Consider the following 27,158-nt stretch of genomic DNA (forward strand, 5'->3'; position numbering starts at 1 on the left):
AATGGCATCCTTTGGCTGTGTGGTCATTGGGGCCGCCCCTCCAAGAGACACAAAATCAGCCTTTGCTCAGGACCAGGGTGAGGGAGTTGAAGCTGTTGTCGTCATGTCACCTGCCACACGTGGCTGGACATAAGTGGTTCATCCATCAGTTGTCACACACTTATTTCTTTACACATTTTGCTTTCCAAAAGTTTTTTTAAACCAGCCATACTATGAATGTGATGGAATTTTAAAATTTGCTTTAAAATACTGTTTTTCTTTTTTTTATCTGATCAGGTAAATCTTGACCATTAATTGTGTCTTTCAGCATTTTCCCACTCTTGTGGTGTAACTAGTTCTGATGGCTGGGAATAGAGGAAGAGGACGTGCCGCCTATACCTTTAATATTGAAGCTATTGGATTTAGCAGAGGTGAAAAATTACCTGATGTAGTGTTGAAACCACCCCCACTATTTCCCGTAAGTACATTGACTGCTGAATTCTCATAGTATGCTTTTCAACTTCCAGAGAAGAGTAAAATTCTATATAGGTCTTTAATATCATGATGTCTTCAAGTGTCAGAAAGTATGACTGTTTTACCTAACTTTAGTTTTCCCATTATCCTTCCTTAAACCTTTTCTAATTTTCAGATCGCTCTCTTAGAATATAAAGAAATAACCCTGTATGCCTTTTCATGAATAATACTCAGTACTATGTGAACCAAGAAAGACTATTGATGTTATTGATACATTCCATCTATCAAAATAATACTCTTGAATATCAAATTAGGTTTTACAGTGGTTCTCATTCTAACATACTTACACCTAAAGATTTTCTTCGCATCTTTATCTGGAATGTAACTATGCTCTTTAGTATGCCACTTGACCTTTGTTCTTCTTTGTTATTTTCCTATTTGGTCAGTCATTTTGAATTTTGTGAGTTTCTCAAAATGCAGACATTTCTATTATATTTGGTGTTGACTTTAAATGTAGTTATTGCGGTACATACCTGACTGGCATAATGTTTTGGCCTTCTACTTGGTTTGATCTGTAAGCTTACATTTCTAGACATGCTGTGGTATAGAAGGTAAAAGTCACAATTAGCCAGGTGCCCTTCCCTTTATGGATCTTTTCTCTGTTTCTGATAGCAAAGTCCTCTGTTGAAGGGTTTATATCTAGATGCTACATAAGGAGTCTCTGCTTTTTGCTTTTGTTATTTTGCCTTTTGGCTTCTCAGTGCAGCTGAAAAACAGAGACAACTCTCAAGTCAGGCATCCTGTCCCTCTGCTGTGATTTCTTTCTTTTGGGGGGGGCACTGGGGATGGAACCCAGGGGCATTCTACCTCTGAGCTATATACCCCCAGCCCTATTTTTTATTCTCTATTTTGAAACAGGGCCTCACTAAGTTGCAGAGTTGCTGTCCGCAAACCCCGATCCTCCTGTCTCAGCCTCCCGAATGCTGGGATTACAAGTGTGCGCCACCACACCCGGCTCTGGTGGTTTCTTTTTAACACTGGTCTTCTCCACGCAGGAGGAGATCGCTTCTGAACTCAGGGCGTGTTACTATGTGGTGTTGTTTTATACTTGGAATAAAGTTGAAATTCCTTGTTGCTGGCTAGAAGGCTCTGCCTGGTCAGCTTTCCTTGTGTTTCTGAGCCTTCCCTACAACTGCCTTTCTCGCCCACCAGCTGTGCTGGCCGTCTCTGCTCTTAGGCTGTGTTCCCTGCAAGTTCCCTGCCTGGGATCATCTGTTCTCCAGTCTTTAAATGGACAGCTTCCTGATTTTGCTCAGATCTCTGCTCAAGTGTGACTTCTCCAAGAGGCCGTGTGCGCTTACCCTGTGGAGACAAACTGCCTCCAAACTCCATGCCCCCCCCCCCCCCAGTACTGGGGATGGAACCCAGGGGCATTCTACCTTTGAGGTATATCGCCAGCCTTATTTTTTTATTCTTTATTTTTGAAACAGGGTCTCACTAAGTTGCAGAGAGGCTCACTAAGTAGCTGAGGCTGTCTGAGAACCGTGATCCTCCTGTCTTGGCCTCACAAAAGCTGGGATTACAAGCGTGAGCCACCACGCCCGGCTTTCCACGCACTCTTGCCAGTCATCCTTCTGTCAGATTTTTTTCTTAATGTCATATAACTTTCTAAAACTGTAACTTTTCTCATCTGTTTACTTATTTGTTATGTGTTTTCCCCCTAGAATATGAATTCCATGTGGTCAGGGACTGTGACTGGTTCATCATGGTATCTCCTGTTGTTTAAACATGTCTGGCTTATTATTTGGTACTCATTAAATAGTTGTAGGCTGAAAAAATACATTCATCAGTATTTTCGATGATTAATAAAAGATTAATCAGTTTTGAAAAGCTACTGTATCCTCTGAAATGTCTTTGCCATTTATGCTGGGAATCCACTTTCTAATGAATAAATATCTGTACACAGGTTTATGCATATACATAGGTGAATAGGTGGAATTTAAAAAATTGAAATGTATCTTTGAACCCTTGTCTTTCCATTTACTCATTATGTGGGTTTATAAGTTACTCATTTCTCCATTTTTCAGTGTTAAAGAAGAAATAATGTTAATACACTAAATGACATAGTGGCTGTTGAATATTGATCCTGGTCACAGTAACCACTTGCTGACTGATAGCCACTGTGACTTCTTCTTATGCTACCGTTCCCCCCAGTTGCACCACCACTGGTTGAGGTTAACAGAAACTAAAGCAGTTGGTCCCAGTGGGTGTTTGGATTTTTACATTATGGAATCCTATTAGTCATCAGACAATATGGCAGAATAGTTTTCAGTGTAGTACTTCATTCAGTAGGGAAATTATATCTTTCCTACCTCTAAAATAAGGGCGAAGTAGGAAATTAGGTAAAAGGTTAAGTAGATTACAGATTCTCAACATCTTTTGTATTGAGTATAAAACTTTGTGCCTCTATAACAGTTTTTCAATAAAACCGACATTTTTGTAGAATATATGAATGAGATAGTAAATTTTGAAATAAAATCTTTTGTCTCTTAATTTAATCAGGATATAGATTATAAGCCAGTGCCATTAAAAACAGGAGAAGGTGAAGAATATATGTTGGCCTTGAAACAGGAATTGAGAGAAACAATGAAAAGAATGCCTTATTTTATTGAAACACCTGAAGAAAAGCAAGGTTTGTATTAGACTGTTTGATGATGTGGTTTAATATATGTAGTTAAACAGTGCTTAATCAGAAAATATGTGATATTTTAGCCATAAGCAGTGGTGCCTGCCTATAATCCTAATACTTGGGAGGCTGATTCAAGCGGTCTGTTGGTTCAAGGCCAGCTTTGGCAACTCCACAAAATACCTAGCCACTTAGACCCTTTTTCAAAATAAAAAATAAAAATATAAAGGTCTGGGAGTATTGATCAGAGGTAGAATGCCCCTGGGTTCAGTACTAAGTAAAAAAAAATAAAAAGAAACCATGTATGTTATAGTTTAATTTGGTCAGAGATTACCAACCACTTAAGATTTATGGTTAATTTAACATAAATATATTTTAATAATTGTAATAATAATAGTAATTCTAAATTTTTATATGCATATATATGTATATTTTATTTATTTATTTATTTATTTATTTATTTATTTATTTATTTTTTGCGGTACTGGGGATGGAACCTAGGAGCATTCTACCACCGAGCTACACCCTCAGCCCTATTTTTTTATTCTTTATTTTGAAACAGGGTCTCACTGAGTTGCAAAGGGCTTTATTAAGTAGCTGAGGCTGTCTGCAAACTTGTCTCAGCCTCCTAAATGCTGGGACTACAAGCATACACCACCATGCCTCCCTTTGATTTTTTTTTTCATTTTTCTTTTTTTTCTTTTTTTTCTTTTTTTGGTGGTACTGGGGTTCCTGAAAACCCTTCTACCTCCGGGCTACACTCCCAGACCTATTTTTTATACTTTTTTATTTGGAAACAGGATCTCTTAAGCCAGCGCGGCTGGCTTCAAACCTGCACAATCCTCCTGTCTTCGCCTCCCAAGCGCGGGGATTACAAGAGTACACCACCAGGCCCGGCTAATACTTTGTTTTTAAAAATACCTTTCACAACTGAAGTTGGATATGTTCTATGAAAACCAAAAAAAATTTTAATAGATAAAAATTATTCATGCCTATGTCTAGAGAACAACTATTAATATGCTATTGTGTATACTAGATTTTTCTTCTGTTTTTCTTCATAAATTTGGATTAATAATTTGTGTCTTATTTGCAATAGATTGGTGTTTTTACTTATCTTTATTATTCTTGGAAAATACAAATTTTAATGACTGTTATTCCATTGTGTAGATATGAAATTATCAAGGTTTTCAGTTATTTTGCTCATATATATGATACTGTGATTATAGTCATTATAGATATGTTTTATGAATATCTCTATTTAATATTTAGGTTAAAAAATTTAAAAGCCTTGATTTTTGGTTCATTATTTATGTCTCCAGTATAATAGAAAACATAAAATATGTGCTTATTACTAGTACTAAGAGCAAAGAGGAGAAATTACAGTTAGAGAAGGCTCAACAGTTCAGACTGGAAATGGGAAGTGGTTCTAGTGGAAGTGAACTCCCTGAGTAGTTACTTAGAACAATAGGGTAATATTGATTTTTAGTTTCTAATCTTGATTAGTGAAGTTAGAAAAATCAATATCATCTTTGAGTTCTCAGACATTATTAAAACATGAGAAATTCATATGTATCATTTCATTCCATTAGTATTAAAAATGCATTCCATTTTTCTCTCTCTAAAAGTCTTAGAATTGGCTAAGAGTCAAAAAGAAAGTCTTATATAGTGATGTCACATGCGTTTATAAGAAATATGTTAGACAAGTTCATTTAATTTTTAAAGCAAATCTACTTCTAGTTATATATTGGTTTGATAAGAAATTTTACCTTAAAAAATACTGAATTTTTAAAAATTCCATGACTCTTGTATGCTTTTGTCTAGGTTTAAATATGAAGTTAAAGCTCTCATTTTATAGATTTAAAAAAGTAAGACCAGGCTTGGTGGCACACGCTTGTAATCCCAGCTTTCAGGAGGTGGAGACCAGAGGATCATGGTTCCCGGATAGCCTCAGCTACTTAGCAAGGCCCTTCTCAACTCTGTGAGACCCTGTTTCAAAAATTAAAAAAAACTAAAAAAAAAATAGGGCTGGGAGTATGGCTTAGAGGTACAGTGCCCCTGGGTTCCATCTCCAGTACCACACACACAAAAAAAGAGAAGACCAAATGAACTGATACTAACTCTTATTAGGAAAAGCAGTAGTGCAGAGTATACTTTAATCTTTCTAAAATTAGTTATTTCTCTAGATTATGAGACAGATTTACTTGACTGAGTACCATTATTAAAGTGTGTGTCTAATTTAAAAGTGAATAAATCAAACATTTATTTCAATTTTTTAGCATCATTAAAAACATAATGTTATTGGTCTGTGGGAAAAGTTGGCTTATACTTGGATCAAGGAGGCACTTTATTATTGATAACTATGCAATAAAATAGAAAAGTGTATGGAATCATTTGTTTTTCATTTTTTCAGGAAGTAACTCATGATATTGAATTCTCCAAATTGATATAATTCTCCTAGAAGTCCTCATGTTTATCCTTCTTTCCTAATGTACTATGTTTTAAAAACACTGTGGTTTAAAGGGCTTTTTAAAAAATTAAAATACATGCATTTATATGTATATATGTAGCTAGGTATATATACATATGTATGTATATACACATGTAGACAACATACACAGTAATTTCCCATATCCATGCGTGATATCTTCCAGGAGCTGCATTGGATTCCTGAAACCATGGATAGTACCTAACCCTACATACAAGCACAGTGATAGACATAATTGATAACTGAGGTAGCTACTAAATAATTAATGGGCAGGTAGTATATACACCATGGATACACTGGACAGAGGGACGATTCATGTCCTGAGTGGACTAGAGCTAGACTATGTGGAATTTCATCATGCGCTTCAGAGCAGCATGTAATTTAAAGCACATGAGTTATTTCTGAAATTTTCCATTTAATAATTTCATAACAGATGACTGCCGGCAACTAAAGCTTTGGATGCGAAACCGGATAAGAGGAAACTACTATATATAGTATATATATGTATATATGTATATATATATGTGTATATATAGAAATGCTTATAACACTTAAATAGTATGCACACTAGGAATAAAAAAAAACAGTTGACCAGATTGAACACAAATATTCAACAGCCCAATGGAACCATATTTAGATAGAGTGTTGCATGACGGTACCTCCACCATCCTCCCCCCTCACTCCTCACCAACTGTGTGCTTTAGGGAAGAGACACTTACAGACTAATGTCAAGAAAGAAGTCACTAGAGACTAGGTCAGACTGTTAGGGTAAGAGATCTCAAGATTTCCTGATAGTCACGAGTCTGGTGGCTCAGGGCCTTGAGCACATGCTGAGAACTAAGGGCACAGACAAAGCAGAATTCATTGCCGTTGTGATGTCTTCAAAGTTTATTGATAATGTTTTCAGTCGGAATTACAGAAATAACTAGTATTTTATTTGTGATAAAATTTATTATTTTTATAGTGGGAAAACACCACTGAATATTATTTTAGTGAATTTTAGTCACAAGAGAACAAAGGTTATTACCTCGTCCACTGGTTCCCAGCTCAGGTTTCCAAACCAAAGGATCCTCAGCAGTAGAGACAGAATCATGATCGGAGTGATGGTTCTGTTAGCCATTTTTAGAACTCCAAAATCTTAATAGGAATTATACATTTACCTGCAGGATGGCCACAAGGTCTGTCATTGCATAGGTGGGGTTTGGCCTACTAATTCCCACTGTACCATCAGAGTCCCTAAGAACCAGTTTTAACTTTGAGTTTCTTTTTTGAGCAGTTATAAATATCATTGTATTTATGACTGCTATTCAATTATTCTTTGATAGAGGTCTTCCAAAGAACAAAGATAAAATTTACTTGAAAAAAGAAATTCATTTCATCTTCGCATTACCATGTCAGCTAATTGGACCCTTTTATATATTTATGGACTCTGCCTGATCTTATTTTTCCTATATCTTGAAATACTTTGCTATTTCATCATCGTTGTCATAATTTGATCATTATTGATCACATATTCTCCATTACACAGAAGAAAAAGACTTAGGATAAACAAAGAAAATGGAAGAATGATGGAATTGCATATAAGGATGGTGCAATATTGAAATAAATCATTATTGCTACATTACTCTTTAATCTTCCTATTGTCCTGTCCGAATTAGTACATTAGTTTCTCCCCCATGTGTCCATTTGAGAGAAGGTCTCACTAAGTTGCCCAGGCTAGCCTCGAACTTGGGACCCTCCTACTTCAACCTCCTGAGTAGCTGGGCTTTTACTTTATTTATTTGTTTGTTTATTTATTTATTTATTTATTTATTTATTTATTTATTTATTTATTTGTGGTACTGGGTGGAACCCAGGGGCTTTTCTACCTCTGGGCTTATTTTATACTTTATTTGGAAACAGGGTCTCACTAAGTTGCTGACAGCCTCACTAAGTAGCTGAAACTGGCTTCGAACCTGTGTGGTCGTCCTGTCTCATCCTTCCAAGTGTAAGGATTACAAGTGTGCGCCACCACGCCCAGCAGTAGCTGGGGTTTTAGGTATATGCCACCACACCAGAATCTATTATATCTGGTTTTACAGAGATATAAATGATGACTGCAGAGACCCTCATCTTTGTAGTTGTTTGTCTTAGTTTTCATTGTTACAATTGAGAAATCAAAATATTTCACTTCTCTCCATAATGAGGAGAAGAAAATTGATACAGTTCACCATTCATAGACAAATCAGAAGATAAATGCAAAGAGATGGATAGCAGTTCTCTGAGCACTTAATGATAATGTAGAAATTGATTATATGAACAATATCTCAGACCACGAATCTTCTGATGACTATTGTAGATGAATTTTTTCCAATCAAGATTCAATAAATAATATATTCTGGATCCAGGCATGGTGGCACACGTTTGTAATCCCAGTACTTAGGAGGCTGATACAGGAGGATTGTAGGTTCACGGCCAGCCTCAGCTACTTATTGAGAGACCCTGTTTTAAACTAAAGAAGTAAAAATAGGGTTGAGGGTGTAGCTTGCAGGTAGAATGCCCCTGGGTTTCATTTCTCAGTACCACACACAATAATAATAATAGTAATAATATATGCTTAAGAGTAAAAAAGAAAATACATTATTTTGCAAAGAACCTCAGCATATAATCTTTCGTAATGAACTTGAAATAATCCCGTTTTCTAAAATATGAGTTATGACCATTTTTTAAAATTTAAGATACCTGTGTACCAACATTTGTTCGATGTGGTTTGTAACTGGATAAATGCTAACAACAAATATAAAAATGTTTGAAGGAAATAGATTATGTAGAAATGAAGACGTTTTAGGTTAATTGATTAAAAATTTAATAATGAAATGTTTTGAAAGTATAGTGCAAAGAAGATGGTTAGGCTACCCTGTCTTCAACAGAGGTATGAGTCATCAAAGTTTTTCAATTATATTTTGATTATGAAAGTATACAAACTGGAAGTACAGATAAGGCGGATTCTAAGCACATTCGTAATCTGGAATCACATACATGATCCAAGTGTGATGTAAAAGAACAAGTAATGTTAAGACAGCACCCATTAAAGACGCATTTGAAATTGGGTCCCAGCATGTGCAGAATGCTGACAGCTGATGTAGTCAGCCGCATTCAAAGGACAGTGCCCATTTGGAGTAAATTTACCTTCAAAGCCAGGAAAGTGCTAAATATAAATTTGAATTTGTTATAATTCATTTCTTAGTAAACTTTGTAATAGTTGTCTTTGATTTTTCAATGAGAGCTTTATTGAGAGGTAATTCAGCGGGGCGTGGTGGCGCACGGCTCGTAATCCTAGCATTCGGGAGGCTGAGACGGGAGGATCGTGGTTTTCGAACAACCTCAGCTACTTATTAAAGTCTTTTGCAACTCAGTGAGACCCTGTTTCAAAATAAAGAATACAAGATAGGGCTGGGGGTGTAGCTCGGAGGTAGAATGCCCCTGGGTTCCATCCCCAGACCTGAAAGAAAAAAAAAAAAAAGATAGAAAGGAAAGAAATATTGTTCACTTCTTAAAATTCACTTTTTTAAAAAGTGTGTGCTTCAGTCAGTTTTAGTGTAGCCACAGAATTATATGCAACCAACACCACTGTCTGATGTTTTCATCATCCTGAAAAGAAACCTTATACCGATTTGTAAGCACACTTTATTCACCCCTCCTTTAGACCATTTCAACCTCTAATCTTTTGTCTCCAGGGATTTGTCTATTTGAGACAGGTCATATAAGTAGAATAATATAATAGGTGTTTTTTGTGACTGTCTTCTTTCATGTAACATATTTTCAAGGCTCATCATAGTAAAGTATGAGTTGGTACTACATTCCTTTTCGTGGCCAAATACTATTCCATTGTGTGGCTTTTATCACATTTTGCTTAGCCACCACTTGATAGACACTTGGACCAGTGATTCTTGAAAGCCATGTGAATGATACCGCTGTGAACATTCATGTACATATTTTGCGTGGACATACGTTTTCATTTTGTTGGGTGTATGTTTAGGACCAAATAATAACTAAGCATTTTGAGCAAATGCCAAACTTTTTTAAAGTGACTGTACCATTTTACATTCCATCAACAATGTATGAAGGCTTTTAATTTTTCCACAACACTGCCATTTGTTATTCTCATTTTTATTCTTGCCATCCTAACGAATGTAAAGTAGCATTTCACTATGGTTTTCACTTGAGTTTCCCTAGTTACATTGATATTGAACATCTTACTATATGCTCTTTGTCCATTTATATATCTTTAGAGAAATGTCTATTCAAAATTTTTCTATTCAAAAAAATTTTTTTTTTTCTTGCCGGTCTGGAGATGGAACCCAGGGGCATTCGACCTCCGAGCTACACCCCCTGCCCTATTTTTTTTTGAAACCGGGTCTCACTGAGTTGCAGAGGGCCTCACTAAGTAGCTGAGGCTGGCCATGAACTGTGATCCTCCTGTCTCAGCCTCCCAAATGCTGGGAATACAAGCGTGCGCCACCTGAAGTCATTTAAATACCTTGAGCCCTTCTTCTCTGATCTACTATTTGCCTTTGTTATCTTTTTTATCATATGGTTATATTATTTGGAAGCATTTTCTTAACATAGAAACAAAATCAGTCCTTGATTTGGTCCTTGTTTTTTTTTTTAATGTATTCATCTTTTACACTACTTTTTCATGGCTAAACGTCTGAACCACTTTTTGTGATGAACATGGTTTCAAGCTGTAGTGTGATGTGTTGTTTGCAACTTGTGTTGCCGGGAGAGGTCAGGGCCCTCATCCAGGGAGTTCTGCGGCAAGGGGTGCAAATGGGAAGCAAGAACCACCATCATGGCTCTACTGGTATTGGGAAGCTCAAAAACTCACCAGAGGCTGGGCGCGGTGGCGCAGGCTTGTAATCCCAGCGCTTGGGAGGCAGAGACAGGAGGATCTCGCAGGTTCGAAGTCAGCTGTGCGTGCTGGCTTAGGAGACCCTGTTTCCAAATTAAAAAGTATAAAAAATAGGTCTGGGAGTGTAGCCCGGAGGTAGAAGGGCTTCCAGGAACCCCAGTACCACCAAAAAAACAAAACAAAAAAACTCACCAGAGAGTGTCAGTTGCTGGCCTGGAAAGTTTGCAGCTTGCTCATTTTTCTTATAGACAGGTAACCCCTCACTGAGTCCAGCCTTTTTTGTTTTTTTTTTATAATGTGAATTATAGTCTCACATCATAATGTAAATCATGTTGACAGTGACATACATGCACACAGCACTTAGTGTCCCCCACCTTTCCACACCCCCCTTCCCATACAGAATACTGAGATTGATGTTGGTATATTCACTTAAGTACACATAGTTGATGTGAAATGCCAGTTTTTAAAAGATGTTATAGGATGATTAAATTTGATATATTTGCATGCACATGTACCTTCTGAGTCCGGCCTTTTGAACTCCCACTCTTTCCCCATTTTTCCACCATGAGTTGTGAAAAGTTGCTCATTTAAAAGCCTAACAGACTGAATTTATGTGTATAAAGTGCTAAATTTGAGCAGATAGCCCATGGCTCCCATTTAGGCACTTAGTGTATCACCTTAAACCAGGCTCAAAGCTTACGAGGTAGAGGTCATTGTTATAAGAAAAAGATAGAAAATGCTAAGTGCATCTCTCTGCCCTTGTATGCATGAGACTTCCTGGCCCAACCCTATGCATTAGGAATATTCTTTAAGATGAGTCATACTGTCAGATTCTAATAACCTTGAATCCAGATTGACATCTCTGCTCATCCCCAGCTTGTTATACCAGCTGCTTCCTGCCACCCTCCTCTTTCCTGCCCTCCTTCTCTTCTTTCCTTATTTATGGATTAAAGATTGAACCCAGGGGGTTTCTACCTTCAAACTATACCCCTTCAAACAATACCCATAGCCCTTTCTGGTTTTTTTGGGTTTTTTTTTTTTTTTTTTTTTTTTTTTTTTTTTTTTTGCTTGTTTTGTTTTGAATCAGAGTTTTGCTAAGTTGATGAAGTGATGAAGTTGACCTCAAACCTGTGACCCTCCTGTCTCAGCCTCCCAAGTACTAGGATCACAGGCGTGCACCACCACGCCTGGCTCCTGCCACCTTCTCCAGCATGTCATTCCAAAGTGTGCAGGAACATTTGTGTGCAAATGTAGGAGACTCACTCTATGTGAAATAAGAGATGTTGCCTGGTATTTTAGTATTTTAATAGAATGGCTTAAGTGCTAGTTTACTCTTGATATTTCTAATGGATTCTTTATTCTTTCCCCCCCTAGATATTGAGAGGTATAGTAAAAGATACATGAAGGTATACAAAGAAGAATGGATACCAGGTATTACAATTTTAAAATACTTTTTAAAGACTATTTTGCCACCCCTCTTTATTTTTTAGAATTTTTTCTTTATTTTCATCATAGGAAAATAGACTGATTATTTTTATATTACGATATTAAATCGTAATATAAATCTTTTGGAAACTAAGAAGAAAAGATTTTTATATTGTACAAGGAAGAGCTGAAGTATTTTTGTGAAAGTTCTTTATATAAAGCATATTTTTTATAAAAATAGGACTTGCCAAACTCTTGGGGTTTCCAGTTTCATTAGTCACAATCACAACTGTAAAGAACACTTCTTTATTCCTGAATGATGTTAGTGCTTTTGTGGAGAAAGCAAAAATCTCGTTTTGAGGATATTTTAAGCCCTGCTCATGGGTTTCTTTTCCTCCAAGCAGACACAGAGGAGTTTTAGTTGCCATCCTGCCCTTTCAATAGAACCATACCTATGAGAGTTTTTGTTTTGAAGATAAAACATTCATCTGTTTATCTTGCCTGTGGATAGAGTGGAAAGGGCTATAGAGGAGATCTTATCTAGCCCATTCACTTTGCAAATAAGAAATGGTTGCCATAGAAATTAAGGGACCTATGAGGGTCACTTGCAAATGCTACTAGAACTCAGGTCTCTTCATTTTAATTCCTTTTCTTTTTATGTCTTTGTCTATAGGGTTTTATAGAAAGTGCCCTTATGTTAATTCCTAAGTGGCCTTAGCAACATTATCACTTTCACTGGTTGCAGTGTATGTCTTTCTAGTGTAGATTGTTGATAAGGTTGGGGCCTCCTGAACACTCTTGTAGGTCTCCTCACTTCTACTAATTCATTAATAGTTGTCTCCCAAATTCTCTTTGCATACTTGTGATCAAAGAATAGTCTTTAAAAATGAAAATATACTTAAAGCAAACGTTATTAGTAAAAGTAAAATGACTTGAGATTTTTTGACTGTTTTGTACAAATGCACTGAAATTTTTTTTAGTAAAAGTATTTTCAGATCTCTTTTTATACTTCTTCAATTGTCTGCTTTACCTCTGTGTTTAAAAATTGAAAGAAAGTGGGGACTGGATACGGAGCTCAGTGGTAGAATGGTTGCCTAGCTTGTGAAAGGCCCTCAATTTTCAAGAGCTCCTCCCCCCCAAAAAAAAAGGAAAGAAAGTGAAAAATTAGAGGACCCCTTTCTTAAAGGAGGAATTATATTTAGCTAGTATGAGCAAAAATCATTTATTGGAGGGAATTTATTTTGCCATAGCTACTTATATTTTCAGTTTCAAAGTTTTTAGATAATTATTAGAATTATTTCATACATGTTGGGATTGTGTTCACATGCCTTGACTTTCAAAAAAAGTTACATGAGAAATATATATTAACTACAGAAAGCTAACAAACTCCAAAAAAGTCACTTACTATATAATATTTAACAATAACATTTGCACTCCTAACATCCACAAAGAATTACCATAAGATTTTGTTTCCAGTAAATTTTATTGCATGACCTCAAAGCTATTATAAGAAACCTTTATTTCATAGAAGAAAATATATCACTGTCTGTTATATTTGTTTTATTTCAGGTCAGATTGGTACAATCAGATATTAAGAAATTTTATTTTCATTGCATGGGCAACTTATTATGTTCTTTAACTAGTCATATGTTCATTACTGATTCCTTGAGGAAAGAGAAAATTTTATATTTCTTCTTTGTATACATAGATTGGAGAAGACTTCCGAGAGAGATGATGCCAAGGAAAAAATGCAAAAAAGGTACATACATAATAAGGTACTAACATAATAGTAATACAGCTAGGAGAAGGTTGTTACTTAAATTCTGTTAACATAGAATCGCCCACTTGAGTCTGATACTTTTAATAAACTATGCCTGACATTTATTTGATTGTTTGTCTAAAGCTTAGTTTTTATTGCTGTGTATTTAAAAAAAATTTTTTTTGGAGTTACTGTCTTTTATTTGATGTCTTGTCTCTAACTGTGAACATTTGATATGCTAGGAAATAATTTTCAGTTATGTAACTTTTCACTTGAATATCTACAAGAATTTTTATGATTATACTGTCTGCATTCTATATTATTCAGTGAAACATTTTAAGGTTGGGGAACTTGGTAAAGTAGAACTTTACGTTATATGTAAAAATATCAAATTTTAGTTTTCTTTAGTAATTCCTTTTGGTAAATGATTGAGTAGCTACTCTTGGCAGACACTTCTGAGAAGAGTATGGCAGAGAGCATGCTGAGGTTCCTTGTCCTCTGGACCTTGCTGTCAAGTGGAGTCCACGTATTAAGTGAAAACATGCAGTCCTCGTTGAGAGGTGTGGGAAGGTTTTCTTCCAGGAAAACAAGTCTGGAGTTTAGATGGGATGATGATGAGTAGTTGTTTACAAAGATGAGATGATGGAAGGGACATTGGAAAAGTGGGGAAAAACCAGTTTTGTGTTTGGTTCAGCAGTGTTATTTGTGGTTCCTTTGAGGTATACAAATAAAAATATTAACTGTGTCTTTGGAGACAGAGGCTTGGATCTGAGAATGGAGATGGAAGTATTCAGCAGAGATGTGATTGTTGAAGCTGTGAGAAAGGGTGGAATTGTCTACGAACATATTAGATAATTGGAAGGGGAGCCTGAGCTGGGAGGAATGCCAAAATTTAATGGGCTGATAGAGGAGATTGGTCAGCAAAGGAAGAAAGTAGAAAGAGAGGAAGGAGGAGAACTAGGAGAGCAGAATTCAGGAGGAAGAGTGTTTTAGAACGTGATCAGTGGTGTCAGGGGAGCTGGGATGGTGCTGCTCAGAGGTCAAGTAAGGTAAGCCTGGAAAATAGCCACTGAGTTTTCAATGTCCATTGTTGGAATCCTCAGGGAAAGTTTTGTGAAAGACTCAAAGAGGTGGAATCCAGCCTGGAAGGAGTTAAACAGTAGCTGGGATCTTAGGAAATGGAGGCAGGTAGCATACATGAGTCTTCAGAGAATTTTTCTGTGAAGAGAGGAAGGGAGGGGTAGCCAGAGAGCTGTAGAACAGTGGGCTTAGCAACTAAAAGCAGAAATTCTCACTGCCATTTTTAGCAGCTTTATTGAAGGATTAATTGACGTACAGTTAAAAGCACATGCTTGAAATATACAATATATATGGTGGAAGTGTTTCTATTTTATTTTAAAGGTATATTATGTAAGACTATTTAGCTTGAATTTGGAATGTTTTGAGATGAAATATATCCCCTGTCATTTATACCCTTGGTTTTTATCAGACAAATGTATTATTTCATCATAAAATACATGTACAAAAGTGAATGGTGCTGGTCATGTTCTAATGGATCACAAATCTGTAGCAGACTTTAAAGAGCTTTAAAATAAAGGTACCTCTTTTAGAAGAGTTAATGATTTCAAATGTGTCCTATGGACTACTGCTCATCCTGCTTCATGTCCATGTTAATCTAGTAAAACATGGCAGTGTAATAGGACTTTCCTTTGTTAAGAAAGCAACAACAAAACTTTCTTTTTCCATTAGGCTATAAGATTTTTATTGCATATGATATCATTTTTGCATTTTGTTCTCAATAAGCTTGTGTTTTCCCTTTTGTTAAAATGGCCTCTGTGAATTTACATGAACATAAACAGGGCCAAAAAAATCAAAGGTCAAAATGTTTTTCTTGACGAGTGAACCAGCAACCAGGTGTTGATAGACACAAAAAATTCAAATACATGCATATATCTGACTAAAGATGGACAGATAATTCATATTAATGTTTTGGGGCTAAAATAGTCTTTCATTTTGGTAATTTGACACTTCTCCCCCAATTGTACATATAAGGATTGAGCATTATGCAAAACCTAAATAATAAGTAACAAAGAACACTAAGTGGACTTGAATCTGCAACTGGCTTTTTTAAAAGTTAAGAAATTAGTAATTTTCATAAGGATATTTACTTGATCATTTGTGTGATATTCATGTAACAAGCTTGCTATTATGAAATTAAATAATTTGATGAAAAGTCCTAAGGCAAAGGATTTCATGATGGGTAAACTGCATCCTTAGCTAATCGTTTTTGGCATCAATATTCCCGTATTTGTTGGGATCACATTCATATATGATGCTATATTTTATGTGCTCCACTTTATGGTAAACAGCCTTTGCCCTCAAGGAGGACAGAGAAAAATACCCATTATATTAAGTCAGTTAATTTTGTTTGAACAGACCTCTCTATCTGAGCTCAGTGACTACTCAAAAGGGAATTTGGTACAATAGTAAATTGTAATTCCATCAGTTACGGGTCATCCTCCACAGTCTAAAAATTTCTTACTCTAAAGTGTTAATCTTTAATAAAATTACATCTTTCTGAGCCACATTTTCCTCTGCTACGAAGTAATTTCTAGGTATTTAGTTTGATTTTTAGAAAAGAACTATGATACTTAATGATTATAGCAGAAAAACTTTTAGCATATCATAATGCTTTGGTAACTAGCAGAATCTATATGTGAAATAATTCACTATTCCCTGCAGTTTCATAATAGCCTGAAAAGGCAGTATTTTTATATGGGTAAAACAAATTACAAATCCCCAAACAGGTAAAAGCATTTTATCTCAGTTAAATGTACTGAGTTTTTGGATTCATATGGTAGGTGTATTCAGTTTAGACATTTTAATCTTCTAAACTGAATCTTCACTCCAAAGATAGGTTTTTGCTAATATTGAATGCAACATCTTTCTCATCTCTTTTATGTTAGCAAGTGCATATTTATCCTGCACTTGTCTTTTATTTCCAAACATGGTAAACATTGCTTTGGTCAAAGTGAAGCATACTGCCGTGGTGGCGTGCGCTTGTAATCCCAGCGCTTGGGAGGTTGAGACAGGAGGATCGCACAGGTTCAAAGCCAGCCTCAGCTACTTAGTGAGGCTCTCAGCAACTTAGTGAGACCCTGTTTCCAAATAAAATGTAAAATAGGTCAGGCAGTATAGCCTGGAGGTAGAAAGCCCCTGAGTTTTATCCCCAGCACTAAAAAAAGAAAAAAAAGAGGAACACTGCTAGTGAATAGGGAGCTAATGCAGATTTGTGGGAGTCTTTATATAATGGTATGAAATTTCAGTACAATTTTTTTACTACTTATTAAAAATATATCTGGCCAGCTATGATGGCACATGCTTATAATCCCAGTACTTAGGAGGCTGAGACAGGGCGATTGCAGGCTCAATGTTAGCTTCAGCAGCCTAGTGAGACCCTGTTCCACAATAAAAAATAAAATGGGCTACAGGTGTAACAGAGCTAGAACCCCCCTGAGTTTAATCCTTAGTTCCCATAAATGAATAAAAAAGTATGATAGTAGCCTTAAGATGTACCTTATGAAGTGATTATCATTTTTATTAGAAATTGATTAGTTGTGATAGTATTCTTTTTCTTTGAGAAAAACCAATTCACTTTGAAAATTACATGACTTCCTGGTGTGACATACCACTGTTCTAGACAGCATATGAAAAGGCATAGAAATATATTCACAGTTGCCGTTACAGAGAAATATGTTAACTGGTGGTTTTATTTCAGCAGACCCCAAATCCAAAAAGGCAAAAGATACAGACAAAGGTACTTCACTTGCTAATACTGCAGATGTGTTGAAAAAAATTGAGGTGGGTTTTCTTCTTACTATAAAAAATGAACTGAAAAAAAAATTTTAAATGTCATGCCTCCTTGGGGCTTCTCACTCTAACCTTTCAACCATCTCTTACTGTTAACAATGTGGATTTGCCAGAAGGTAGCCCAGCACCTAAGGCAACGAGGTGTTTGACTTTTGGTAGCTGGGAGGTGTGGGGGCTCCTTCTGTTCTTCACCACTTGACTGCTACTTGCCTCACCTGGGTCACAGGCTTTCTTCTCCACTGTATCCCTATATCCCCTGCACTTGAATTATTGAGGGGCGAGGGGAGGCAGAAAAAAAGTAATAGACCTAAAATATCGTTCTTTTCCCCAAAATCTCTCACTTTTTTCCCCTGTTGGAATATATGTACTTAAAAAACAAATTCTTTTTTTCTGTGCTGTACAGTACGTATGCAAGACTTTTTCAAGGAAAAATATTATCATAGAGAACTTATTTTTATATCTTCCTTCAAGTATTTAAAAATATACAAACATAAAATTCAGAAGAATAATAGAATGAAAATTTACCCTCCCATATGTACTTCCTTTGCTATATGTAGATGAGCAGTGTTACCAGTTTCCTATACTCTCAGAAACATTTTATACAGAACACACACAGAATTGACCCTTTTAATGCAAAAGGCAGTATAATCGCATTGTGTTTCATTTTTGTTTTGTCACTGAGCAGAATGTCTTGGAGGTGGTTCTAGAACAGTTTGTGTAGCGTCGTCTCATTCTTTTTTTTATTATACTGTAAGAATGAACAGTAATTTAATTAATGCTCTACTGATGGGCATTGCGTTTCTTCTATTGTTTTCACCATTACAGTTAATGCTGCAATGAATTCGTGTTCTGTACGTCATTTCACATGACTGTAGGTAGATTTCTAGAAGCGGATTTGTTGGGTCACTTGTTTTGTGCATTATGAGGTGGACAACTGTCGCCACTTGGCTGTCCATGGAGCTGGACTCTGCTGTCAAGGCATGTGTTACCTTGCATTCGTGAGGACGATGATCTTGATAGCAGCTAACACACATTTGGGGACTTACAGTGTGTCGGCTCTCTGCTGAGCTCTTCTTATATATTATGCTCTTAAGAATTGTAACAACAAGCAGAGGGAAGGGATCATTATCCCTTATTTACAGGTGAGGAAGTCAAAAGTTTAAAACATTTACTTGCAAGATCAAGCTGACACAGCTACCTCGTGGCAGAAACTCATATTTTTGCTATTTAAGTTTTTGGCCAGTACTTGAGCTGGAGATAGCATGTCTGAACAATAAAGCCAGAGGACTGTTGAAGGAATAGCAATAACTGTCAGGTTTAATGGTGGTGGAATGATAGATGGGATTGCAGAACTAGCCAGTATGTATTGATTGAACACAAGTTCTGGCTGCACTTAAAGCTTTGTGGAGAAAGTTATGCCATGATTGTAAGATGCTGTAAGAAAGATTAATCTGCACCTCTGATTGTGGTTTTCCCTCAGAATAAATTGTATTTTCTTATTTCTTATGTTTAATAGCTTTTTCAGAACAGTGTTGAAGCTGGAATTTTAAGTCTAGAAATCCTAAGGAGTTAGCAAGTTTAATAGCACAAAAAATTGATTGTTCATTTCTTCAGCAAAAGAAGTTTCAAGATTTTTTAGAATAGAATGTGTGTGGATGGAGAGGTAGCAACACAGTCGGATCTTATGAATAATCATGACAGAGTAGACTAACATGAGCTTCTTATTTCTGCAAGACACAGGAGAGGCTCTTGGATGGTGTTTGAGGTAGAAGAACTGTTCTCTTTCAATAAGTGCATTGTTTTTAAAGAGTTTTGACATTATATTATTCCTTTCATTCTTTATAAAGCAGTAACCTTGGGTAGTTAAATCTCATAAAAGAGTAAATGGAGACTACTAAGTAGAAAGGCCAAAACTGGTAGCTTGGCATACAAGAAATGAAGTAATGAGATAAAATGTTTGGCTCAGTTTTATAGAAAGTTGCAAAAATCTTCTGTTTGCTAATCTACTTAAGTATTTTGCATTTGGCTTGAGTCTATGTGATAAAAACAAGGATGAAGTTACTTATTTAAATATTTGAGATGTTTGAAGCCGGGTGTAGAGGCACACGCTTTTAATCCCAGCATTCAGGAGGCTGAGACAGGAGGATCACCGTTCTCAGCCAGCCTCAGTTACTTTGTGGGGTCCTTTGCAACTCAGTGAGACTCTGTTTAAAAAAAAAAGAAATAGGGCTGGAGATGTAGCTTGGAGGTAGAATGCCCCCGGGTTCCATCTCCAGTACTGGAAAAAAAAAAGAAAAAAATATATATATTTAAGATGTTTGAGGTAGTAATAGTAGAAACCTGGAATAGTCCCTATAACACACTGAATGAATTCTGTATTTTAAAAATTTTTAAAAATCATAACTACTTTAAATAATTGTTTCTAATTATAAAATAATAGTACAACCTTTTCATATGCAGTGTTTATTTTGCAGAGTTAAATGAATATAGCACTACAACCATTTTAACTACACAAACTTATGGGTTGCAGGCCTTTTTCCTTATGATCTGATTCAAATAGAAAAATGAAATGCAATATGTTAATTAGCATTAACAAAGCATCATATATATGTGCATGTCTTATAGATATTTCAAAAGATTTATAAACTTATTTTGAATTTTCAGAGAACATTAACAGTTGGAAAAATTACACACATTATGTTGTAGTACTATCTCATAAGGCAACATAAAGATGGGTATTAAGATAAATCATCTCATGTCTATTGCCTGGGTCTTACTTGTTCTGCCTGAGTGAGGCAAGTACACAGAGATGGGAGTTTGGATTCTGAGTAGAAATTGAGTCTATATGATGTAGTCCTTTCATTGCCTTTGATTTCCTTAAATTCAAATTTGGATGTAATTAAAAGGATTTTGAAAATAAATATTTGAGAACCTATAAAGCAATGGCTAAATTGTAGACTATCTCTAGATATACACTGTTTTCTTTTCATATGTAATCTACAAAGCACTTATGATAAGTATGGGACATTTGGAGAGGCATGAATGGTCTCATTACTATTTAAGAATAATCACAAGTTAGTTAAAGTCAAACCTTAGTATGTGTATTAATATCTAAAATTATTGTTGTTCTTACTTCTGAGAAAATGTAATATTCTGTCATTTGTTCAAAGTGAGCATAGTACAACATAGTGAACAGTGAGTAACAGTAATGAAAGCAGGCCACTGTTTACCAATGAAAAAAGTCATCGGTAGTCGTAGTGAAATGTAAGATGCAGTTTTAAAGTTTGGGTTGTGAGGTGGTAGCACTTGGAATATTACAGAGTAGATAAGTAGAAAATCAAAAGCTTTTCCTTTTCAATCAAAGCTTTTCCTTTCTGTTTCTCTTCTTTGCTTCCTTTTCTAGAATTGCAAATAATTTCTATTGTTAACTGTGATTTGAGTTTTAGTCTCTTTCTTCCCAACCTTCCAGATATATTACCAAGGAAAAAGTTTTGGGAGTGGGAAATAAACAATGAGAACAAAAGAGATAGGGGTGATCTGCACCTGGGATACTTTATCCCAGGATGACTCGATATTAAGAGTTTTCAGCAACTTCACTTATAAATTAAAACACAGACAGTTGAACTATTGCCATTACATTCTTTTTGTTATTTTATAAGGAAAACAAAATATTCTGAAGGTTCTCTGTAAACTAAATCATGTCAAATATTTTAGAAGGATAGGAATCATAAAAATGAAAGTACTGTGGGTTAGAGCTGATGATTCCAGCATTACCTGAGATCCAAAAGGAACAAAATCAAAGAAATACAGTGTAATAATAACAATAAGTGCTTCCTTTCTGAGTTAACTCATAGAGTTTTCCAAGATAGTGGTAAAATGGGACCAGAGGAAGATGATCCATAACTATGTTCACTTTAGTCTGGGAAGGGGGGGCCAAAGTCTAGTGTTTTCCTTATATATAAATTAATGGAACTTACATATAACAGGAATTGGAAAAGAGAGGTGATGGTGAAAAATCAGACGAGGAAAATGAAGAGAAAGAAGGAAGCAAAGAGAAAAGTAAAGAAGGCAATGATGACGATGATGATGACGACGACGACGCGGCAGAGCAGGATGAGTACGATGAAGAAGAGCAAGAAGAGGTAAAGGTCTATTTGGGAGGGTAACAGTTACCAGCCTTAACGACTGTCCAATAAGGAATCAGGTAAGTTGACGGGGCCAGAAGTATATTTTTTGTTCCTGGCATCAGTTGGTATCAAGAGAATTCATATTAGTATTGAAATGTCCGTGATGCCAAAATGATTCAGGAGATAAAAGTAACTTCCTATACAGCTTTGTAAGACAAAGTCCACATAGTAAGGAAATTGATCTGATTAGTGCAATTAAGATTTATCAACATGAATATTTGTCAGCAGTTTAGGTAAAGAATGGTTTAGTCATACAGGCTTGGAGGGGAATCCCTGCAAAGCCATCACATTTCCAATTCCAAAGTGCATCTGGAGTTGCTCAGAGAACATTGATACGCCACCCTCGGAATCTGGCTGAGTTAGGGTTCAGTGTTTTGAATCTGGGATTTTCAATTTTTATAAACATAGTGCATTTCAAACACTGGAATGATTTAAGATATTCAGAGCAGGGTAATTTTGCTGGTCACCCTCTTTGGTATTCTGCTGACACTTCACACAGTAAGCCTAAGCTCAGAGTTTCTTCTCCATTCTGCTGACCTTCCTCTTTGGTTCAGCTTTTTATATCATACTCTTAATCTCTTCACCTGAAACTGCTTCAACTGAAATCTTTATTTTAATTCTTTGTTTTCCATTACATCTTGTTTTCTTTTAAAATTATGTCAATATAAAAGGATTAGTTGTGGCTACTTTTCGGTTTCCCATTGGCTAGCCAGCTGTTATTCTCATTTGTGAACTATTTTGATTTCCTTGTTGATGTGAAATTCTTCTTTTGTCAGCTGTTAGATTTCTATATCCACTTAGATGTGTTTCTGGACTCTTCTCTCCATTGATCTATTTCTGGAACAATATTAAGCTGTTAGAGTTCACAGAAATGTATGTTTATTTGTTAATATTTGTGGGGCATATCTTCCTGCTACCCTGCTTTGTCAAAATTCTTCTGATTATTCTGTTTATTCTTCCAGATAAGCATCAAATTTAAATAGTTTAAAATTAAGTATAGCTTATTTGTCCCCATCTTTCTTTCCAGATTACTTTTGTATGCCCCTTGCATTCTGACACGATCGACACTTGATTCTTCCCATCCTTGGTTCTGTGGTTTTGGTTTCCTGTCTTACTAAGTATTTCTTTCTCTGAGGCACTTAGATCCTTGCTCTCTCTTCATCCTCTCTCTTGCCGTTACTCTGTCCTGTTCTTTTTTTTTTAATTTATTTATTTTTTATTGGTGCACTGTATTCATACATCATAGTGGGATACAAACTTTTGTAGACATACGTGCCCACATCGCCCAGTCAGCCCCCACCCGATCCCCACCCCATTCTTTCTCCATCCCTCCTTTCCCATGCTTGGCTTAGTGGTTGACATCTAGTATTGTAGCAATTTATCCAAAATTAAAAATGATAATCTCACATAACAGTTTCATTTGTCTGATACCAAGCTTTTGATGACTTAAAGATAACATTTCAATATTTCTTTTTGCTTTCTTTCTTACCAGAGAATATTTTTTTTCTATTTTTTTAGGTGAAACTATCATATATTTATATATTTATTTTTCAGAAAAAAATCTATCCTAATATGGAATATGGATTCTAGATACCCAAAATGATCTTGAAAAAGAACAAAGCTAGAAGATATATATTTTCTGATTTCAAACCATATAAAGCTACAATAATTGAAACAGTGTAGTACTGTTCTAAAGGCAGATACATAAACCATTGGAGTTAAATACAAGCCTAGAGCTAAATTCTTCCCTATATTGTCAAGTTATTTTTGACAAGGTTTCGACGAACATTTGGTGGTAGAAATAATAATCTTTTAACTAAATATTGTTGAAAAATAATAATTACATGGAAAAGAATAAAATTGGGCCCTTACCTAATCCCATATACAAGTATTAACTCAAAATAGATAAAAGACCTAAATATAAATCTTAAGACTATAAACTTTTAGAAGAAAATCTGGGTCATAAAACCTCACAACATTGAAATTGGCAGTGATTTCTTGGATATGATTTCAATGGCACAGGCAACAGAAGAGTATACAAACTCCCTAAAAAATAAAAAAAAAATTGTATATCCAAAGACAATGTAAACAGAGTTAACAGTTACTAATAGAATGGGATAAAATATTTCCAAATGCTATATCTGAAGGTATATTAATATTCCAACTAGAAATCCTAAAAATTAAAACAATAAAGGCAAACAATACCATTTAGAGATAGGTAAAAGACTAACATAAATAATGAGTCTCCACAGATAACCAATCTTAGTTGTCTATTGGATGGAAACTTTTGTTTCCCTGGTTCTGGTGTGTGTTACCTATTTCTTCTTTGTAGTTAATCTCTTTGAGTATTTTCTCTAGTGCTGGTTTTGAAGACATAAATTCCTTCAGTTTCTGTTTGTCATGGAAGCTTCTTATTTCTCCATCTAATTTGATTGAAAGTTTTGCTGGGTAGAAAATTTTTGGTTGGAAGTTGTTTTCTTTCAGAGTTTGGAATATGTTACTCCAAGCCCTTCTGACTCTCATGACTTGGTTTGGAAAGTCTGGAGTGATTCTAATTGGCTTGCCTCTGAATGTCACTTGGCCCTTTGTTTTTGTTGCCTTTAAGATTCTCTGCTTGGCTTCCACATTGGTCATTTTGACAATTATGTGGCGTGGGGATCCTCTTCTCTGATCCTGTCTAAAGGGAGTTCTATAAGTTTCCTGGACCTGTGTATCAACCTCTTGCTCTATGTTTGGAAAATTTTCTGCTATTACTTCCTTGAAGAGATTGTTGATCCCTTTGGTTTCACTTTCTTTTCCCTCCTCTATTCCAATTATTCTTAGGTTAGCTCTCTTAAAATGGGCCCATATTTCTTCAATATCAGATTCCTGCTGTCGGATATTTTTTTCTAGATTAGAAACTATGCGTTCATTTTTGGAATGATCATCTTCTAAGAGCGAGATTCTGTTCTCCATGTGTTCTAATCGGTTGTTTGTGCTTTGAATTGAGGTCTTTACTTCATTAATTGCATCCTTTATCTCTTTTTGGCTCTCTCTGAATTCTTTTTGAAGCACCTCTATTATTTCTACAGTTATTTTCCTGATTTGATCTTCTAGAAATCTCTGATTTTATGTTTTATCGGGTTCTGATGTTGTGGGGTTGTGGGCATTCATTGCTCCAGTGTTATTCCTCTTTCCCATGATTTCGGAAGTTTGTGCCTTCTCTGGGTTCTTCCCTTGGGTCACTATGACTTCACTTAAGGTGCTCTGGATCTCGAGTCTGTAGTATCTCAGACCCCACTACTCCTTTACTGGGTGTTATCACAGAGTCTCCGACCCAGGGAGTCGATAGAGGCTACTTTAAACTATGGGGGGGTGCCAGGTTGGGCGTTCTCCTATGGTGTGATATCTCTGCCACTGCCCCTCCCCCACTGGGTCAAGTCCCAGGGAGTACAGTACTGGGATTTCTCCTCTGTGGCCCGCAATTTGACTCACTGTTCTTGAGTACGCAGATGTAGCTGTACTGGATTTGCTGAATTCTCTGCTGCTGCCGCCGGTGGCAATATGGCGCTGCTGTTGTGCCCTCGGCCGTGAGGCTGGCTTATTTCTTCTTGGTTTTGAGTTCCACTCTGAGTCCCTGCAGCGTGTGCTGAGCTCAACCACTGGGAGCTTTAGATGTTCCCTGAGCTGAAAAATCCCGCCTGGCTGTTCCGCAGCGGCTCACCTCAGCATGCTGTAGCCATCCGGTGAATTCGCCACTGCTGCCGGCAGTATGGTGCTGCTGCCACGTCCTCGGGCAAGGCCGGTGTATCTCCTCTGTGGCTCTGAGCTCTGTTCTCAGTCCGCTTTCTCTCTGGAGCCTGGTGATTTTTTTGTTTCTCTGGTGATGGTGTTTTCTGGCTATGAAAGGCGCTGATTTTGTGGTAATGGAGATTGGTTGTCAGTGGGGCTCTTAAGCCCCGCTTTTCTCGGTCGCCATCTTCCAATAGGTCCTGTCCTGTTCTTCTGACACACACTCTACACCAAAGCAATCCTTGACCTTTTCTACTCTGTCTTCCGTTCAGACTTGCCTAGTGAGCATTTCTGAGGAATCACAGCCATTGATGCTGCTAAATCCCACTAGTCCCATTTTGCCAGTGAACGCTTTCTTTCTCTTCAGTCAGCTCTCTACAGCAATTACGTCAGATCATATTTATTCTTCTTAATCCCTCTTATGTTTTTCATTCGTGTCAGGTGATAGCACCTTCATACAGAAAGTGAACCTGTTGAGAGGAATAACTTCATATTCTTCCCCTTCAAGCTCAGTGTCATGCCCCTCCTCCTCTTAACAGTGGAAGAAATCCCCTTCATCCCATTTCATCCTAATCATTTTGTCCTTTTTGCTACCATAATCATCAGGTCATTTCCATATTTTCAACATCTTTTCCTGTGTGTCCTTTTAATTCAAAATTTAAAATGTGTACATATTGCATTGTACAAATTTATACAGTGTTTTCCACATTCTTCCTCAAGTTCTCGCACTATCTCTGGGAAAGTTTCTTTGGCTGTCACCGTCTCCTCACCCCTTCCCCATTTGGCTCTTTTCAGTGTGACTTCCACCTCCATGCTCTTCAAATCACTGCTACTGAGTTCACCAGAGACAAATTTTAGCCCTTATTTCTCTTGGCTTTTCAGCAGTATGCAACACTTCTGAAAAATTTTGATAACTCTTTTGTTAAAATATTAAGTCCTTTAAATTAAAAAATTTAGGGCAATCATAGGTGTCTAGTATATGCCAGGCATTGTGTGAGGTACCAAAACACAGGCACATGTGGTTGCTTCAGTGCAACTTGTTTTTCCCCCGTTTGTATCTTTTTATGGCGTCTTGAGTTCTGTCCAGTCTCTAAAGCAGTATCTGTCTGTGTTCTACCTGTGGGCTGCTTTTCCTTTTTATCATCTGATTTCATCCATATCCGTAGTAACCCTGTATTGACTTAGGATGCCTCACTTCTTTTTCATTCAGTCTATAGTAATTGTACATTAAGTATATGTTTGACACTAAGCCAGGCAATAGGAATAAGAAGACAAGATACCATTTTTTTTTTTTCTCTCAAGGAAATTATTTCACTGGGAAGACAAATAAGAATGGAGACAGTTATCCAGTGATTTATGTTATGTGGTAGTACAGGACACTCTGGGGCACACAAGAGCCACAAATTCCATTTTAGGAATGTCAGGAAAGACATCACAAATAACACAATTTATAAGATCTGAGACATTAATCAGATTAGATCAAGATGAGATAATAGACTGCAGGTAGAGTAAAAAACACAGAGAGAGGCTTGCAGGTGATGAGTGTGGCAACCCTACTGTAACAGACCAGGTAAATCAACATGGCTACAGTAGAAAGTGTGAGCCAGTTTATGTAGAGGGCTTAAGGCTGG

The 27,158-nt window shown here is 36.4% G+C and overlaps 1 protein-coding gene across 2 annotated transcripts in view; it reads left to right on the forward strand.

Annotated features, from left to right (window-relative positions):
- Nucleotides 1-340: 340 nt before the first annotated feature.
- The window catches only part of POLR3G (RNA polymerase III subunit G), a gene marked incomplete at both ends in the record, with an annotated part of 29,263 nt that continues 2,445 nt past the window's right edge, over nt 341-27,158 (forward strand). Inside the window, 6 exons of one of the 2 annotated variants that reach the window (XM_080698597.1) lie at nt 341-457; nt 3,016-3,145; nt 11,890-11,946; nt 13,649-13,699; nt 17,478-17,560; nt 21,556-21,711. In XM_080698597.1, coding sequence (XP_080554723.1) covers nt 341-457; nt 3,016-3,145; nt 11,890-11,946; nt 13,649-13,699; nt 17,478-17,560; nt 21,556-21,711 — 594 coding nt within the window. The remainder of the gene's footprint in view (nt 458-3,015; nt 3,146-11,889; nt 11,947-13,648; nt 13,700-17,477; nt 17,561-21,555; nt 21,712-27,158) is intronic. The other variant, XM_080698598.1, reaches the window with a different exon arrangement.

This window comes from Muscardinus avellanarius (genome assembly GCF_963383645.1).
Source record: "Muscardinus avellanarius genome assembly, chromosome: 1".
Lineage (NCBI taxonomy): Eukaryota > Metazoa > Chordata > Mammalia > Rodentia > Gliridae > Muscardinus > Muscardinus avellanarius.